Raw genomic sequence first — 18210 nt, forward strand, 5'->3', positions numbered from 1 at the left:
TATATATATATATATATATATATATATATAGAGAGAGAGAGAGAGAGAGAGAGAGAGAGAGAGAGAACAACTGTGGCAAGATATTAACACTGAATGAATAAGGGTGAAGGGTATCTGGTAATTCTTTGAACATTTTGGCCACTTTTCTGTAGGTTTGATTTTTCTAAAGTATCAGAACATAGTAGCCTTTGTTTTCTTTTCACAAAAACCTTTACACCGTTATATAAATTAACATATGTTCATCATAAACACTTCAACCAATGTTGAGCAAAATGAAGAGAAAAGTAAACATTACTGAGAAACTCCAACACACAGAGATCACCATTAACATATGCAAAGTTACCTCTCACAACTGGGTCCAAGTACATGCTTCTGTGCTACCTGCAATTCAGAGTTAAATATGTTACTAGCCGGATCCTGTCACACATGGCTGATTTAATCTTTACAACCACAAAGGAAGGGGGCATCATTACTACCCTTCCTAGCATAGAGCTGAGAAAACAGGAGCTCCAAACCCTGGTTCACAGGACTATTCAGATGCAGGTCCTCTTTCCACCCTCCTCCTTCTCTTCCTACAAAATCCATATCAAATGCCACCTCCTCCGGGAGGCTTTCCTACACCACTCCAGCCAGAGTGAGTCACCTTCCTCTGGGCCCCCAGAGCAGCTGGTCTGTTGCCCTGCAGCCTTGTTCACAGAGTTAACAGTATCCTTGGCAGCTTCCTCCTCGACCTCGAAGATCCTCTAGGATAGGTACTGTATCCATCTTGGCAGTATCTTCTCAGGACCAGGCCTGTCACAGGTGATTCAGGTTTCCTCATTTGAAGTGGATTTCAGTCTGGGTCACCAGATGTTTGCTTAAAATGAATCATCCTCTGGGAAGACTGAGATGTTCCCAATTAGACCTGGGCTAATTCCAGCTAGGATCCATCATATCTATCTAGGGGTTTCTTGGGGTGATCCCCAGTCTCCCTTTTTTAGTTTTACTTCCTAAGGTTTTCCTTGGCCCTCCGACAGAGATCTCCCAAAGAGGAGAGGGAGGTGGGCAGTAGAACATCTTAGGCAATCTTTCCCCTCCTTGTCTGATGGATCATAGGGTTTCCAGAATTGGAAGAGAATTCTTAGCAGAAACTCAATGGCTTTCAAAGGCCAGGGTGGAAATGGGGCCCGATGGGGCTTGTGGGGAACCAGAGTAGATGATCTGCCTGAAGGTGTTCACATTCCAAGCTAAAAACCACAAACCCAGCCTGACAGCAGCCCTTAGCAGTCCCGATTCTATTTGTTGCTCCTGAATCTAGATTCTATCTTAAACCCCTTTAAAACGGGGAGACTGGGGTTTAAAAGGAGAAAGGGGTTTGCCCAGTGAGTCAGAAGAGTCCAGAACCATCAGTGTTTCCAAGCAACACATTTGTCATCCTCTCCCTCTTTCCTTCCCTTTCTCCAACTCTCTTTTAAGTTATCACATGAGAACTGGTCTGTTTGCCTGCCCCAAGAAGTGGACTCATGCGTAGCCTTTGACAGATGAATAAAGTCATCTTAGGCCACCCCTTTCCTCTTTTCAACAGATGAAGAACTGCGGCCCAGAAGGGGTCAAATAACCTACCTAAATTACACAGAAGTTTAGACAAGAGATAGTAGAAGCTATAACTCTAAGCTTTTTATAAACATACACACAATACAAATCACTTTGTGAGTGTGAGGTGGGAATAAGGGGAGGGGAAATGTTCCAGACCTTTCTCTGTTGCAAAGTGGGTTGTTTTGTATTTTTTAAGATGTTTTGAAGAAAAAAGCAGGCTGCCTCTGATTAACATTGGGTTTACTTTAACTGACTGTTTTAAATTCCATTCTGGTGCCTGAAAACAAACTTAATTGCAAATGGAATAAATAATATGTAAGCTGGATTCCTGAAGAGTTATCAAGGCTACACTTACCATTTAGTCAGATCAAAAACAAATGCCTAAAGTATGCCAGACATGTGAGAAATGTGGGGAGAAATTCTTAAGATCCAAACAAGTGCTCCCCTTGGGGCCCTGGTGAGAGAAAGGAGGGCCTGGTCACCTCCCCTGGTGGGAGGGGTTCTCTACATCCTCCGTAAAAGACAACACAAACTTTATCACCGCCAGGGCTCCCCATCAGAACATACTCTTTTTTCAAACCTCAGTAAACAACCGTAATTAAAATAATTCATTAACTCTGTAAATAGGAGCATCTCCTTGTACCAGGCACAGCCCCAACCCCTGAGAATCCAGTGGTGAATGAGATAGAAAAGGATGGTATCTGTTGAGGAGCTTAAATTCAGGACTAACACTGGTGAAGGGTTTCATGGTACCAGATGCTTTGGGCAGATTATCTTCTCTTTTAATAACTCTCTTGTTCCAAAATTGCAGTCATTTTCTAAAAATGAAAACTGATGGAAACTTTTAAAAATTAGGATAAATGCAAAAGAGCATAAAGAAGAAAGTAAAAAATTACCTGTTTTGTTTTTAACAACGTTATGTGAATTGCTGGGTGGATGGATGGATAATTGGATGATAAATATGTGATAAAGCAAATACAATAAAATGTTAACAATTGTAGCTTAACCTAGGGCATGCAAATATTCACTGTACAGTTCTCTCAACTTTCTGTGTGCTTGAACACTTTCATAATAACATGTGAGGGACAAACGTGACCGTGTTTTATCCCCTGCATTTCATCCACTGTATTATAGGCGAGTGGCTAGCCTATCTCAGCCTCTAGGCTGTGGGCCCCCCCCCTTTTTTTTAAAAGATTTTTATTGGGGGATGGGAACAGCCCTCGGGAATTGGGGGAAGGGAAACAGACAAGTTGCTGTCCTTCTGCTCTTCAGTCTAGTTGTGGAGGACGTTGCCTCACCGGCCCAAGTTGGCACCATCATTGCACTCAACCCGGACGAGGCAGATCAGTCGCCGGTCTCTGGACGGCCGCTCACTGCGGCTGCTGGCCACTCACGCTGGCTGCTGGCCACACAAGGTAGCCCATAGCAACCCGCTGCAGCAGGGGCTGCAGCCCATGCCGCCGCCGGCAACTCACGGCAGCCCAGCTCCAGGTTGAGCTGTTGTTCAGCATCTTAGCTGTGGAGGGCAGTGTCATTGGCCCTCATATGTGGGATCCGAACTGGGACCCTCTGGCGTCCCTAGCCAGCTGTTAACCAATGTGCCACTCAGCCGGCCCCCCACCTCTCTTTTTATAAATCACCCTTACCTTTGAGAATCTGAATTCTATGGACGGCTTCCCAGAAGAATGCATTTTTTATTTCTTTTTCAGTTAAGCACAAATTTACCAGTGCTTTGCATGCGGGAACACACTTAATCCTCACAGTGACCCTGTGGGGAAAGTACTCTTACAATCCCAACGTAAGCTTAAAATTGTGTGTACATCTTTAGGGTCCTACTGTAAACCCCATTAAGATCCCCTGCTGGAGGGCTGGGACCTGAGACTGTGGGGACATGAGATTTCTTTGCAGCCCCAGGACCCGGTGTGGGGCCTAGTAATGAACATTTGTCCAGTGAAGAAACGCTGCATATGGCTGCAGGTAAGGTTGCTATGTGCTCAGGCCCTCCCCAGGACACAAGGCCTCTCTGGGGCTGGGCCATGGCAGGCCTAAGCCTGGAGCTCACTGGAGAAGGGATAACTGAATGATGTACCTGTCAGTTTCTCTAAGGTCAGATTATGAGTATAAGACTCCCATTCTCTAGCGACCCACTCACATGACAGACCCTTGGGCCAGTGATGCATCCAGATTTAAGACATCCACCTCACGGTGCAGTGGTTGGGCCTTACAGGTGGAAAGGCCTGGGTCTGAATTCAGTCTGCCTCTTTCTTTGCTGTGTGGCCTCAACCAAGCCACTTACCTGCTTTGTGTGTGTTTCTTCACATGAAAACAGGTAAAAACAATCCCTGCCTTACAGGGTTTGGGTGAAGGTAAGAGAATCAAGATGTGCGAAGTGCTTGACTCACGGTAACTAAGAAGTGGTGGCTGTTACTGCTGTTTCAGTTTTAATGTGTGGATGTGGAGCACTCCATCCAAGGACATTGGGGCATTGGGGTTTCTCAGAAAATGACCTGCTCGTGCCAAGCCTTGGGGCCGTTCTCTCCAAAGCATCACTGCTTCTTGTTGGGGTCTTGTAAAGGGCCGTTTATCATCTCAGACAACTAAGATAGTTTAACGAGTTGGTGCCAAATTGAAGACAGGGGCCAGTGTCCAGTTGAATTCCCCCTTGAATGATGAATAGTCCTCATTTAAGGATATGGGTTATTCCACCAGCAGTCTGGGATGTGGGATCACACCATTTACCAGCTAGCGTATCTGAGGCAAGATGCAGTAATCCAACTGGGCTCAGCATTTTCATCCACAAAACGGGAGTGTAATAACAATGGCGCCTAATCTGATAAGTTGTCAAGAGTGTTTCATGGTAAATTGCACAGGTGATATTGGTTCTAACATGTATTCATCCCCTAGCATGGCTAGGCACTGTGCTATATGCTTTAGAGCGATTATTTCACTGTAATCCTTAAAACAAAGTTTATGTTGATGAGGTGTCCTTAGCCCTATTTTACAAATGAGGAAACTGATGTTGTGAGATTGCCAGGGCGCACACAGCTAGCAAGTGGCTCAGGACTCAGGACTCTACCACCCTTGGTATTCCTAATGCCCCCTTGGTGACATTATCACCGTGCTACCCAGCCTCCCTAAATCGCCAGGCTTGGCCTGTCGCTGCCTTTAGTCCATGATCTTCGATCTACCACAGGTGGCCTAGGGGCCCGATCTCCCACTAAACATCAGAATTCCCAAGGCTGTGCTTGTCAGAATCTCTGGGTGGGTGGGGGGGTGGGATATAGAGGTTTTTATTTTACTTTATTTAAGATTTTATTGGAGAATTGGGGGAGGGAACAGCATTGGGGAATCGGAGAAGAGGAACAGACAAGTTGCTGTCCTTTTGTTCTTCAGTCTAGTTGAGGAGGACGTCGCTTCACTGTCCCATGTTGGTGTTATCATTGCACTCTTCCCGGGTGAGGCAGTCGCTCGCCAGCCATTGGACGGCTGCTCATGGCTGCTCACAGCAGCTCACAGCAGCTCACGAAAGCTCACACCAGCTGCCGGGTAGCCCCACTGCAACCTACACCATGGCCGGTGACTCGCAGCAGCCCAGCTCCAGGTAGAGCTGTTGTTCATCATCTTAGCTGTAGAGGGCGCAGCATCACTGGCCCTCATGTGGGATCCGAACCGGGGCCCTGCTGGTCAGAGCTGGTGTCCCAAGCAAACTCTTAACCAATGCGCCACTCGGCTGGCCCTAGAGGTCTTTATTTTAAACAAGCCCGACCCCGAAGTGAGTCTGAGGGCTACCGGACTCTCATTTCTGGACATAAACATCCATCCTTTTCATACCAGACGTGCCTTTTTGTTTGTTAATCTTAGAGTAGTGAGGAAATAGATGGCACCCAGAGAAGTAAGAGTTTGAGACCTTCTGACAGCGAAGGTGCATTTTTTTTTCCCTTTTCAAGGCTCCCTTAAAGCACATAGTCTTAGAAAGTGTAGTAGGCTGTGTAAAACACACAGGCCCTGGAGTCAGAATTGCCACCTTGGACGAGTCACTTAATGGTGAGCCTCAGTTTTCCATCTGTAAAACGGACATGCTAAAACCAATCTTCCAAGATTACTGTGGGAATTAAATAAGCAAACACGATGCCGGTTTCTCCTCCCTCCTACCACAATGTGTTTAAAATTGGTCTCAGCGATGTATCTCCAGTTCCTAAGATTGTGTCTGGCACAAATGTTGCGGTAGAGATAACATTTGTAAAGATAAAGTCTGCCAGGCTCACAGCTGATCCTCAATAAATTTGTATATACCGGAGGTGCCAAAAAAAATGTATACACATGACTCGTATTTATATATAGCATCACAATTTTAATACAGTTTTTTCCTTTCTTAAAATGTGTATACATTTTTTTGGCACCCTCTGTATATATACATATATACACACCTATACGTATGTGTATGTAAAATAAGGAGGGGGAAATTTGAGGGAACTCTCATCAATCCGTGGGGCAGGTAGTGGTAGGGTGGGACGGCAGACATTGTATTTGGAATCCAAAGCTCTGGGTTCAAATCCAACCTGGCCCTGGCCAGCTCTGAGGCAGTGCCAGGAGGCTTACAGCTGGTCTCTCCTTTGGTAATCTCCCCTTATCTTTGGGGTCTTCTAAGGAGCCTCAAATCCTTTCCGGAAAGATCGCATACATTTTAAAAAAACAGCCTATTGAGGTCCTGATTCTTCTGTGAGCCTCCGGTCCTCAGTTAGGGTTTTTGGGAGCCTTCAGGGAAAACTCCTGGAAACCCGGGTTTGTTTGTTTTTTACACATATGGGGGAAGGGCGGAGGCGCCCAGTCGGACCAGCATCCGCCCAGAAATGCAGAATTGCCAAAAGAAAAAGCCCTAAAAGGCAAGGGTACTTAAGAGAAAACAAAGGTGAATTCCAGGCATGAGCCTTCCAGTGGGTAGGGGGACTTCCCCGCCCCTTGGGCTCCCAGGTGCGCCGCCCGCGCCGCCCACCCGGCGCCAGGCGAGGGGAGCCGCGCTAGGACCCGAGGAGGAAGCTCTGCTGGGAGACTGACTGGGCCTCCGGCGGGTGCTGCCGCGAGCGGCCGGCGGAGGGGCTGGAAATGAAAGTGCAGCGCTCCGGAGCCACATGGACGGAGCTGCCGGGGCGGCGGCGCCGGGAGCAGGATGCGGCCGCCCGTAATTAAATAGCATTTACTCTTATTATTACTAATAATAATAACGTAATCATACCTCTAGTCATAGCATACCATTTATCGGGCTCGGCGCAGGCCCGCGGGGAGCGCAGCCGGGCCGAGGTGAGTGGTGCGCGCGGCCCGCGCCCGGCGGGGCAGAGGCCGGGGCCCGACCGCGTCGCGGCGGCCGGCGGGAGGGCGCGGGGGCCGGGGCCGCCAGGGCCGGGGAGGCGCGGGGAGCCCTGGCTGGGCTGGAGCTGCGAGGAGCCGCCTGGAAAGTGCATTTGGCAGAGATAGAGCAGTGGCCCCCCAAACCCCCATTTCCACCTATTTGGGGGCTCCCCCCCTTCGGTCCCTGTGCCCTGACCCAAAGTTTCAAAGTTATTGTGCGGCTGGGGGCACCTACCGCTGGGCGATTTGGCCGCCCCAGCAGCTCCCACGGGGGGGGGGTGCCTGGGAATTTTCGTTCGTGGGGGGCTCTCCCCTCGGCGTCTGGAGCTTTGGGATGTGTAGATGCTTCGCCGCCCCCGGCGAAGGGGGTCGAGGGGGCTGGCGGGGGCGTCGCTGGCAGTGCACCCCTGCCTTTTGTATGCGCCTTGGCCCCGCAGCGCCTGGAGCTGGAGGGAGGGACCGCAGCGAGGGCCGAGGATCACGGCCGCCGACGGGCCGCCCCTGCTGGCTGCGGCGCGCACGCGAGCCCGGGGATCCGGGGCCTGCTGCCCGGCCCGGAGGGAGGGGGCAGCAGGAAAGGGGGGCGCGGTCTGGGCGGGGGTGTATTTCCGGTCGCGGGATCAGTCCCCGGGCTCCGAGGCCTGCGAGTGGCCCGTCGCGGGTCAGGGAGCACAAGGGGTCTGCGGAGGAATGGCTTCAGCGCCCGGGGGGCATCCCTGGGAGATGGGTGCCTGGGAGCTGCTGACCCCGGCCTTGGACCCTCCTCCGGTCCTCAGCGGGTCTCTGGGACCCCTCAGAACTTGCCCCCTCTTTTTACCCCTTTCCCCTTAAAATCTGCCAGGCTCGGGTGTTAAGGTGCCTGGTTTGGGGGGGTCTTCCACAGAGACAAAGCAGTTTTCCCAGGGGGAAAAGCATCATGTGGAAACAATTCACCGATAGACCCTGATGGCTGTGGTGCTAACTTGGCATTAGTGGGCAAGAGTCGGGCTGGGGCAGGGAGCGGGGGAGCTGGAGAAGGGGGCTGTGCTGTGAGTGGGGGGCTGGGGGCCCACAGCAGCTTTGTCAGGGACTTCATTTCTCCCGGGGTTGCTCATTGGGACTTTAGTTCCTAGGTACCAGACTTTGAACCCCAACTTCTTACCATTTTCCTCAGCGCCTGTAATTCATCAAGTCTTGTGAAAATAGCATTTTCACACACATGCGATAATTATAGTACATTTAGCAAATGTTGAACACAAAATTCCAGCGGAATCTTCAGTTTCTACTACCAAGACTCTCCCCACATACACCCATACCCACAGCGTCTTCTTTCTCCATTTTCACTTCCCATAAAAATGGAACTGCGAGCTAGGAATGATGCCGGGCCAAAGCACAGTTGGGGCAGATTTGAGGTGTGGGGTGCCTTAAGCTGGGAAGGAGAACCTGTGTCTAGGAGGGAGGCCATCCGAGGATGGGAGAGAGATTTTTTTTTTTTGTGGTTCCTGAGCTGGAATGAAATTTGTGTCCCATGGGTGCTGTGAATCCTAGGCTGTTGGCTTTTTGTTTAGGATGGACAGTTAATGTGGGTTTGGGTGGATTCTTTGGGGCTAAGACGCTCTGTGGGATGAGCTAGTCTCTGGTACAGGAAAATTGAGGCATCAGTAGGTTTGGATTTAAGAACCTGAAAATAATAATCCCTTAAATAGCACTTTTTTGTGTATAACAAAAGGGCTTTCACATATGCTGCTCATCCATCCTCCATGGCAACCATGTCAGGTAGACATTTTTTAATCCTCATTTGCCAGATGAGAAACCTGAGGCTTTGAGAATTGAATATCTTTCTGGAAAGTCACATAGTAGAGCTAGAATTCCAAAGCCTGGTTTTCTGACTCCAAATCCTCACCCTTTCCCAGACCCCTCGGCTACCTTAGCAAGTTACTTTCCACGTGCTGCTTGTGAGCAGGCTTGGGGCTGAGTTTGTCCCTTTGAGTCTGGCTGGAAAGAGAAGGTGAACTCTGGTGAACCAACGAGACAACAAGGAAATGATCGATACTGGGGGTCAATACAGTGCAAGTGGAGAGAAGAGAGAGCTCTTAGGGTAACCTGAAAAAGTTAGGGAAGGCATCTTCCAGGAAGTGAGGCTTGAAAGAATGGGGAGGCTTTGACTGGGTAGAGAAGAGGAAGGAATTCCTGGGCTCACCACAGTTGCCCATGCCCCTGGGAGGTTGAGTGTTCTGTTTAATTCTTACCATGGCTGCATGAGGGGTAGGCGTTATTATCTCCATTTCAAAGTTGAAGAAACTGAGGAACACAGGATTTATGTGGCTGGCTGAAGGTCACCCAGCTGGATTTGAACCCAGGCCTGTGTGACTATTGAGTGAACTACATTAGAGTGGTGTCAGAATTGGACCACCTCTACCTCAGATATGGAGACAAGAACAGAGACCAGGATGGTCTGAACTGGCAAATGCAACAGGGTGGGGGCTTAAGCTGAAATGAAAGGTCAGCAGGCTCCTAGAGCCCTATGTCCCAGGGCCTCAAGGGGCTGGCCCAGTGAAAGTACTCTCAAGAGATTTCTAGAAGCATGACTGGAGAAGGCAGAATGGTGGTGGAAGAAGGACTGGGTCCTGCGCACGGAGTTCTCGTCTAAGTTCAGTTCCTTAGTGCCGACTGGATGCCTGGCTCAGTACCTTGGAGGAGCTTGTGGCTTGGACAGGAGAAAGATATGGATGCTTAACCTGAGCTGCCCAAGGACAGGAACTGGGTCTGATTCACCCCCTGTGCTGCAGGCCCTAGTGGAGGTGCCAAGAGGTCACGCTCAGCCATTGTGTTGTCAAAGTAAATTATGCCCCACTGGAGAGGAGGAAGGTTTGTTTTGCCTGGGGGTAGAAGGTCTTCCTAGAAGAAATGCCATTTGAACATTAGAAAAATGGCTTCAGGAATACCAGACAAAGGGCATTTTAAGGAGATACACTGAGACAAAGGGACAAAGGCAGGGTCACATAAAGAAGGAGCAGGCCACTCATCTGGCATGGCCGTAACATAGGGAGCAGGTATAAGTACGGGTTCAAGTCTGACTCTGCCACCGAAGTCCCTTGGATTCTCTGGGCCTAAGTTTTCCTTTCTGAAGCCTGAAGCCTTTCTGAGCCCTGAGATTTGATGATGTTTGATGGTATCCTGAGGGCGAAGCCCAGTGCCTGGGGATTGCAACAGGCGACTCAGATGAGAGGAACTAGAGGGGTTTGTAAATTTTTAATAATTTAACAAACACCCACCCAGCAAATTCCCTGGTGGTCAGGTCCTGTTGTGAGTGCTTTTTCCTAGATTAGCTTATTTAATCTTTTTTTTTTTTTTAAGATTTTGTTTTATTGGGGAATTGGAGGAGGAGAACAGCGTTGGGGAATCAGGGAAGGGGAACAGACAAGTTGCTGTCCTTTTGTTCTTCAGTCTAGTTGTGGAGGACATCGCTTCACTGGCCCGTGTTGGTATTATCATTGTGCTCTTCCTGGGTGAGGCAGATCAGTCGCCGGCCACTGGACGGCGGCTCATGGCGGCTGCCGGCCGCTCACACTGCCTGCCGGATGCTCACGGTAGCTTACAGCAGCCTGTTGCAGCTCCAATGCAGCCTACGCTGTTGCCGGCGACTCATGGCAGCCCAGCTCCAAGTGGAGCTGTTGTTCACCATCTTAGCTGTAGAGGGCGCAGCGTCACTGGCCCTCATGTGGGATCCGAACCCGGGCCCTGCTGCTCAGAGCTGGCGTCCCAAGCCAACTCTTAACCAGCGTGCCACTCGGCTGGCCCCTTATTTAATCTTTATAACAGCCCTATAGGTAGGCTCTATAATTATCCTCATTTTACAGGTGAAGAAACTGTGGCATAGAGAGGTTAAGTGACATTGTGTAAGAGGCAGAGCTAGAAAGCAAACCCAAGGAATCTGGCTCTTGAGTGGGCCCAGTGTGGGCCTAGGTATAGCTGGGAGGGAAGAGAGGGGACTGATGGGACCGGATTTCAGACGGCAGAAGGTGGAGGTGTCCTCCAAGGAAGTTGGGCTGCAACCTGAAGCTGGAGTCTCAGCCTGGGTTGATGAAGTGACAGCTCTATATCAATTCCCAGGAGCCTCCATAGAAGCTAGCTCCTTTCATCACATTTAATGGCCCATGGAAAACGGGCTTGTTTTCATTCCTCTGTCATCACCAGCTACAGGGCTGCCTCCTGCCTTATTTATTTCCCTTGGCCAGTCTGTTTGTTTGCGAGGGTCCTGATGGCTTCCGCAGGTGTGTGAGCGCTGTTTCCCCATCAGGCAGATGGTGGAGGCCCAGAGGAAGGGGCAGCAGCATTTCTGATTCAGAACCCATCTGCAGCCTTCTGCAGGTCAGCAGCTGCGCCTGGGCCCGTGTCAGAGGCCGAGACACTGGCTTGATGTAACGGTGGCCATCGTGGCAGCAACTACCACATATTTACCGCTGCCTTATGCCTGCGCTGTGCTGGCCCCTTCCGTGCCTTCTCTTATTGAATCCCCTTAATCACTCCTTGAGGCAGGAGGGATTATTAGTATCCCCATTTTGCAGATGAGGGGACTGAGGTTCCAAGATCATGTGGTGTGATAGAACAAGGGGTCAGAGTGAGCCAGGCACATGGGCTCCCGAGCCCAAGGTCTTAGCTGCCATGCAGAAGAGACGCCTTCAAGTTTTTCCGTCTTCACGAAGCTCTTATCTGTCTGGAAATCCTAGTTATCTAACATTTGTATGGCGCTTTTGCCCACAGTCTCTAATTAATCCTCATAGCTATCCTTCAAGGTGGTGTCCCTGTTTTACAGAAAAAAACCAAGGGGCCACCTGCCCACCAGCTCTTCCTACGCTGTCCACACAGTGACTCAAGAAAGGGTACAGTGTCAGATTCCCTGAGACCAAGAGCCGTGTCTTCCACTTTGTGCTGGGGTCAGCCAGTGAACGGCCATTGAGCACTTCCTGTGAGGGCTGCAGGGGAGGTCGAGGCTGTGACCCTTCTGGGGCTTTCAGAGGTTCACCTGTGCTCATGTTCTCCGCAGCATTTCATGTTGTGCCCTGTCCCTCTGTAGGGAGAGGAATGCAGGACAAGGAGTCCAAAGTCCTGAGTGTCATTGTCAGCTCCAGCACACACTGGTTGCGTGATCTAGGGCATGATCATTTCATCAGTCTTGGCCTCAGCCTCCTGTTCTGTGAAGTGGCCTTGCTGATTCAGTCTCGACTGCCTCTGGTGGGCTGTGAGTCTCAAATGAAGGGGCTTTAAAAAGCTGTAAAGACCACCCGGTATCTTCATAGCGCATGGTTGTGGTTGTCATGAGCATTTAATAACCTCCAGCGTGCCCCTGAATCATCTCCCCCACCCACCTTGACCCAGGCCCGGACCGCTGCAGTAGCCTCCTAGCTGATCTTCCAGCTTCCCCTTTTGTCTTCCATCCTTAATGCAGCAGCCAAAGGGATCATCTCAAGATTTAAATGGGACCCTGTCACTCTGCTGAAAACCTACCAGTGGCTTCCTGACCCGCGCAGAACACAGCTCTGGCTCTCCAGCATGGCCTAGGCGTAGCGCTTGGACAGCCTCAGCCTGCCCCCCACACCTTGCTTCCTGCGTGGCCTGCCTTCCCTCCAGCGCAGCAATCATGCAGGCCTTCTGTCTTTTCCTTGAACATTCTAAGCCCCTTCCTGTCTCAGGGCCATTGGTCTGCTGATGCACTCTTACCACCTCCCATGTTCCCATGGCTGGCTGCTTTTGTCTCTCAAATGCCACCTTCTGGGAAGAGCCTTCCCTAAGCCCCCACACCCCCTCCCCATCACTCCCTGCCACTTTTCCTATTTTCGTTTCTTTGTAACTCTTATCTGTATCTTTCCTTATCCTTGTCCAGTGCTTTCAACACTGACTTGTTGGTCTTCCCACGCCTGGAACACTAGCTCCATAAAGCCAGGGACTTTATTAACCTTGTTCCCCCCGCATCTGGCAGAGCCCCTTGAAGGTGTTCTTTGGTTATTTGTTGAATAAATAATAGTATAAGGGTGTTCTAGGACAGCCCTTGCCAAAAAAGAATGGCCCTAACACAGAAACTGCAAAGAAATCCGTGTTGACTGATTGAAAAGTACTTACAGGCTGATTTTGTAAGCTGCCGGATGCTCCCTAACTGCGCCCAGCTCAGCAGAAACACAAGTTTCTGACCTCCTCTATGTGGGGCACATTGTGTAAATCTACAGAATAGTCTTGCAAGGGCGGTATCATTAGCTCCATCTTGCAAATGACAAAACTGAGGCTCAGAGTGGTGCCCTGAAAGCTAGTGTGGAACAGTGCTGGGATTGGAACCCAGGGCAGGCCACTGCACAGCTCTGGGCTCCTTGCACGGCCGGCCCAGCCCGCCTCCCTGACTTCAGGCAGCGAAGCAGGCAGGGCAAGGATTTCTGAGCTCCTGGGAGCAGGAGTGGTGACTTCTCTCAATTGCTCAAAAGAAAGTAAGCACTCCACAATGTTAAGCAGTCACTTTGAGCTATGGGACTCTGGGTGTTTTCTGTTTTGTTTTATTATACTTGCCCATAATTCCCAAGGGCTGTACAATGAGCTTCTGTTACTTTTCTATTAAAAAAAAAAAGGGGAGATTTACTGTTTAAACTTGAGCACCACAGCTGGCTGGCGGGTAGAGATGGAGCAGGAGCCTGGGCTCTTGGAGAGAGATGTGTTTCGGCCCTTCCTGTGCAACTTGGACCCCAGGTTGTTGGGAGCTTACGATGAGATTATGAAAGCTGACGCTCTCTGTAACCAAGCACTGCGGGCAGCAGGAGGAGTTTGCTTTGCTGCTGGCTCTTGGGTTGGTTTACGGTGGGGCCGTGGGGGAGGCCTGGGGGAAATTCCCTGAACTGTGGTTTCAGTTCTAGGTGACCAGTTAAAAGTAAACAAAAGGCATGTTGCTGAAGTTGGCGGACATTCCACTTATTTCTTCATTCTGATAGGACAGGTAGATCGATAGAAATGAGCAGAAGGACAGACCGAGCCCCCATTAGAAAGCCCCTTGCTGCAGCTCCTACTTGGGTCAAGACCCCTTGCAGCTGCCCTCACTTAGGGCACCAATGCCTTACTGGCCCAGCAGGATTCCCGGCTTCCAGATACCCCTAAATCAAAGGGATATGTTGTTAAAAGCCCGATAAGGGAGGAAGACATCCCACTTGTTAGCGTAAACATCCTGATTATCAGGACCATTTTAGTGAGCTTCTCAAACAGATCATAGAAAGAAAATTGACAGAAACTACCTTGAGAACCAAAAGGAAGGACTGGGCACCTCAGCAGGAGAGAGAGAGAGATAAAGAGAAGGGAGAGGGGAAGGCGATTCTACCCATAGGAATAAAAGTCTCCATACAATTTAAGGAGAGCCTTTCCCCCTCTTGGGATCAGTCCGCTCCGCATCTTGGAGTTTATCTGCCTTTACCAATAAACTTACTACGCTGTCCCTGCACAAAACGCTCTCTCGACTGAATTCTTTCCCTAGGAAAATCATCACAGCCCAATAACAATTCCTTGACAGGTGGTTGGTTCCCTGTGGAGCCTGGGGCAATGCCAATACCTCCTGTGTGGCCTTGGGCAAGTCACGGACCCGCCAAGCCTCACGTTTTTGTTTTTAAGACTTTATTTTTTTTTAAGCCTTGCTTTTCTGTGGACAGTGGGGATAATAACACCTACTTTTGAGATTATCACAGGGATAAAAACATAATTCCTTAGAACCGGGCTGCTAAGTCATTGCAGGCAGGCAGCCTGGGACGCTGTTTTTAAATGCATGGAACATAAAATATGTAAGCTTACAGGGGAAACCAATTCTCCTGAACTGTAGCTGTGCTTTTTTATCAAGGCACTGAAAACGAGACCCAATAATGAGTTTAACATATTGATAACTACCATGATTTCAAAGTTGTGATGAGCGTGGGCAATAAATATTTGGTGTGTCTGCAGTAGCTGAAATGTGACAAGGGAAAAGCGGTGATTTCTAGCACTGGCAGGACCGTGGTGTATTGTCCACATTCACAATTGAGGGGAATGCTAAGTATCAGGCAGGGGTTAGTGGAAAAAAACCCTTATAAATGCTTTCCCATCCAAATGCATGGGCCCCTGAATTCTCTCTGCAGGCCCAGGTTCAAAATCCCTGCCATAAGGTGCTTGACACCCAGTGGGTCATCTCCAGAAAGGAGCCGAGACCCCTCCCCAACCTTCTTGGACTAGAGGGTCCTCAGGTGGACAGGCAGGGCGCATAAGGACAGTGGGGAAGGGGTCAGTGCAGACCTGGAACGCTGACAGGTAAGGTTAGGGATGGCGAAATTCAACCTTTCCCGGTCTCTCTGAGTAAGCCACCGAGGGCTGGTCAGTCTGGAGAAGCGCCAGACACCTTTGCAGATGACGTAACCTCAGGGAGCGTTTGCGTGTGTGGCAGGTCTGTAGTCTGCACTGAACCTGGGGCAGGTGAGTGCCAGGTGGGCAGAGTGTGGGAGGAGGCATCTTGTGGGGATGGGTTGGGAGGTGACTGAGTAAGCTCCGAAGTCCCAGCTGCCAGGGTTCACATCCCAGCTCCGTCACTCCCTAACTGGCAGGTTACTTCACCTCCTTGTACCTTGGTTTCCTCATCTGTAAAATGGGGTGACGATAGTGCTTTACTTATGGGGTGTTGTGAGGATTAAGTATTATATTTAAAACTCCCAGAATAATAACTGGTAGGAGGAAGTGCTTAATAAATGAGGACTGAAATCAGCTTCTACACGGTTATGTAGGATCTGTGAGACTCCACTTGCTCAGAATAGGGCCCTGAACCCGGCTTCTCTGTGCTGCCCAGAGATGAATCAGACATAGCCCTTGCCTTCCAGGAGCTTAGAGTTTAGGGAGAGATGGGACGTGAGCACAGAATTTCAGATAACTAAGATAAGTACAGTGGTGTTGTGCTGGGCTTGGGGTGCTGTGCTCAAGTGGGTCAGGGTGTTAAGACATCCAGGTAGCACTGCCCGGAAGGTAAGGGATGTGAATCTGAAATATTGGGGAGGGGGTGAGCCTGGCAGGAGGAATAGATTTGTGAGTCAGCAACATGACTCATGAGATCACGAAATGGAAGAGCTCATCTCGGGAGAGCGTGCGGAGGAGCACTGTCCCTTACAGGGAAGCTCAGGCGCGTTGGCCTTGAGACCTGGGCAGAGGAAGAGGAGCCCCTGACAGACAGAGCAGGAGTGACCAGAGAGGTGAGAGGACCCGGCAGATGAAGCCGAGTCCCGGAAAAGGCGAGTGAAAAGCTGTCCCTCTACTGGACTCAGCAACTAGGAGGTCCCTGGGATGGGGTGACCCTTGGTCAGCACCTGCAGTGGAGTGGGAGTGGGGTTACTGTAAGTTGGGGAGTGGAGTAGGAGGCGAGGGTGTGTAAACAACGTCGACAACTCTCTCATGAAACGTGACCAAGAAAGCGAGGTGAGGTTGTGCAGTAATCAAAAGGGGATTTAGGACCTGGGAGGAATTGTTTTGGTGTGTGGGGGGGGAGTTGAGCCTGTTGGCAGGCTCTGGAATCCTGGGATTGGATCTGATTGCTTAATGGGTGACAGTAAAGGTGATGGTGATGTGTGTGGGCTCTGGGGCGTGAATCCCGGCTCCCTCATGTACCAGCTGTGTGACCTTGGGCAAATCACTTAACATCTCTGTGCTCTGTTTTCTCTGCAAAATGGGAATGCTAGCAGTCCCTATCTAACAGGGATGTGTGGGAGCTAAGAGTTAAGGAAGGTATTACGTGTCAAGTGATCATGGCATGATAACCACTCAGCAAATGTTAATTTGATTATTAATGTCTCTGATTATTAATTACCTGATTATTAATGTCTCTCAGTGTCAGTTTTTCCCATTGACTCATTCAATACTTATTCATTCTTATCTATATAAAGTCTGAGTTGGATGAGTAGATATTCATTCATCTATTTCTTGTACCACCATTTATGGAGATGGAGCACTTAGGGCTGAGTGGAGAGGCTGCTGGAGGGCGTGAAAGGAGGGTGGCCTCAGGTTCAAATCCTGCCTCAGCTGCATGCCAACTCGTGATAGGGGCTTCCTAAGCTTCAGCTCCTCCTTGATAAAATGGGGACAGAATGACACCTGCCTCACTGTGCTGTTGAAGATTCAATAAGGTCCTTACACAGAGTACCCGGCACAGTACACGGTGCTACATTGTAGCTATAATCACTGGCATATTTTGCATTTTCTGTGTCTGTTCTCCCCGGACTGAGTTTGATTGTAAAACAAAGTTTTTTCCTTGAACTTGAGGGTGTCTCGTGCAGTACTGTAGTCCAAGCCATGTGTAGAGGAGGGCAGGAGGCCTTCATGCAGCCTCTTGCCCATCAAGGGCACTGTACAAACTCGGAGTCCAGTGGGATGTGGGCGTGGAGGGCAGGAGCTGTGTGGCCTGGCACGGATGGCCTTTGGAGACCCTGAGACAGGGCACTGACCTCAGTGACTCCCCTCTGCACCTGTGAAATGGGATGAGAGTGGGAGTGAGAGAGTACACAGTCGGGAAGGCAGATGGCCATTGGCCCCTGCTGACTATCTGACGGACTGTTCTCTCCCCAGAGACTGATGGAGAGGCAGAGACGGAAGGCGGACATCGAGAAGGGGCTCCAGTTCATTCAGTGAGTGCGCGCTGGGCAGGCTGGGCAGGGTGGGTCCTCCAAAGGCGACGCCCGAGCACACAGGCTCTATCTAGCTTTCCTTCTCTTGCTCTCTTCCTAGTGCATGCAGGGGTCTGGGGGTAGATTTGTGCACCCCACATGTGAGCCATGAACCTCCCACATGCACATGCTTGGTCTTGTCTAGGATACCATTTTACCCTCCACATATGCTCGTTAATGCTCTGGCTTGCCTGTGTGCATCTTAAAATAAATCGATAGCCCTTGCTTAATGAGCACATCTTTCCGGCTCCATGCTGGGCCCTTCACATCCATCATCTTTTTATCTTCACAACAGCCCAGTAAAGCTGGTGGTCTTATCTCTATTTTGCAGATGAGAAAGCTGAGGTTCTGAGATAAGGAACTGGTTTAAAGTCACACAGCTATTAAGTGACAGGATTCTAACCTGGGCCTCGCTGACTCCAAAACCACATTTCTTTCCATTATGTCCTGCCCAGTACCCATATGCCATATATATGTGTATGTGTAATATATACACATTTTTTTTTTCCATTTTGTTTCTTTACACACAAAACGTTTGCACTACCATTTTCCTTTTCTCTCTCTGAGGCCTATTGAACGCATCATGAGTGAAGTGTAAGCCTCGGGGCTCCTCACT

At 49.9% G+C, this 18210-nt stretch overlaps 1 protein-coding gene across 4 annotated transcripts in view; it reads left to right on the forward strand.

The window, feature by feature from the left end:
* The first annotated feature begins 6417 nt into the window (after nt 1-6417).
* ZC3H7B (zinc finger CCCH-type containing 7B) overlaps nt 6418-18210 on the forward strand; it is a 36410-nt gene continuing 24617 nt past the window's right edge. For 2 of the 4 annotated variants that reach the window (XM_019660599.1, XM_019660600.1), the window contains exons 1-2: nt 6418-6873; nt 17497-17555. In XM_019660599.1, the coding sequence (XP_019516144.1) occupies nt 17503-17555 (53 nt within the window). In that variant the 5' untranslated portion in view covers nt 6418-6873; nt 17497-17502. The remainder of the gene's footprint in view (nt 6874-17496; nt 17556-18210) is intronic. The other 2 variants (XM_019660603.1, XM_019660601.1) reach the window with 2 other exon arrangements.

Source organism: Hipposideros armiger, unplaced genomic scaffold (genome assembly GCF_001890085.2).
Source record: "Hipposideros armiger isolate ML-2016 unplaced genomic scaffold, ASM189008v1 scaffold_321, whole genome shotgun sequence".
In the NCBI taxonomy this organism is placed as follows: domain Eukaryota; kingdom Metazoa; phylum Chordata; class Mammalia; order Chiroptera; family Hipposideridae; genus Hipposideros; species Hipposideros armiger.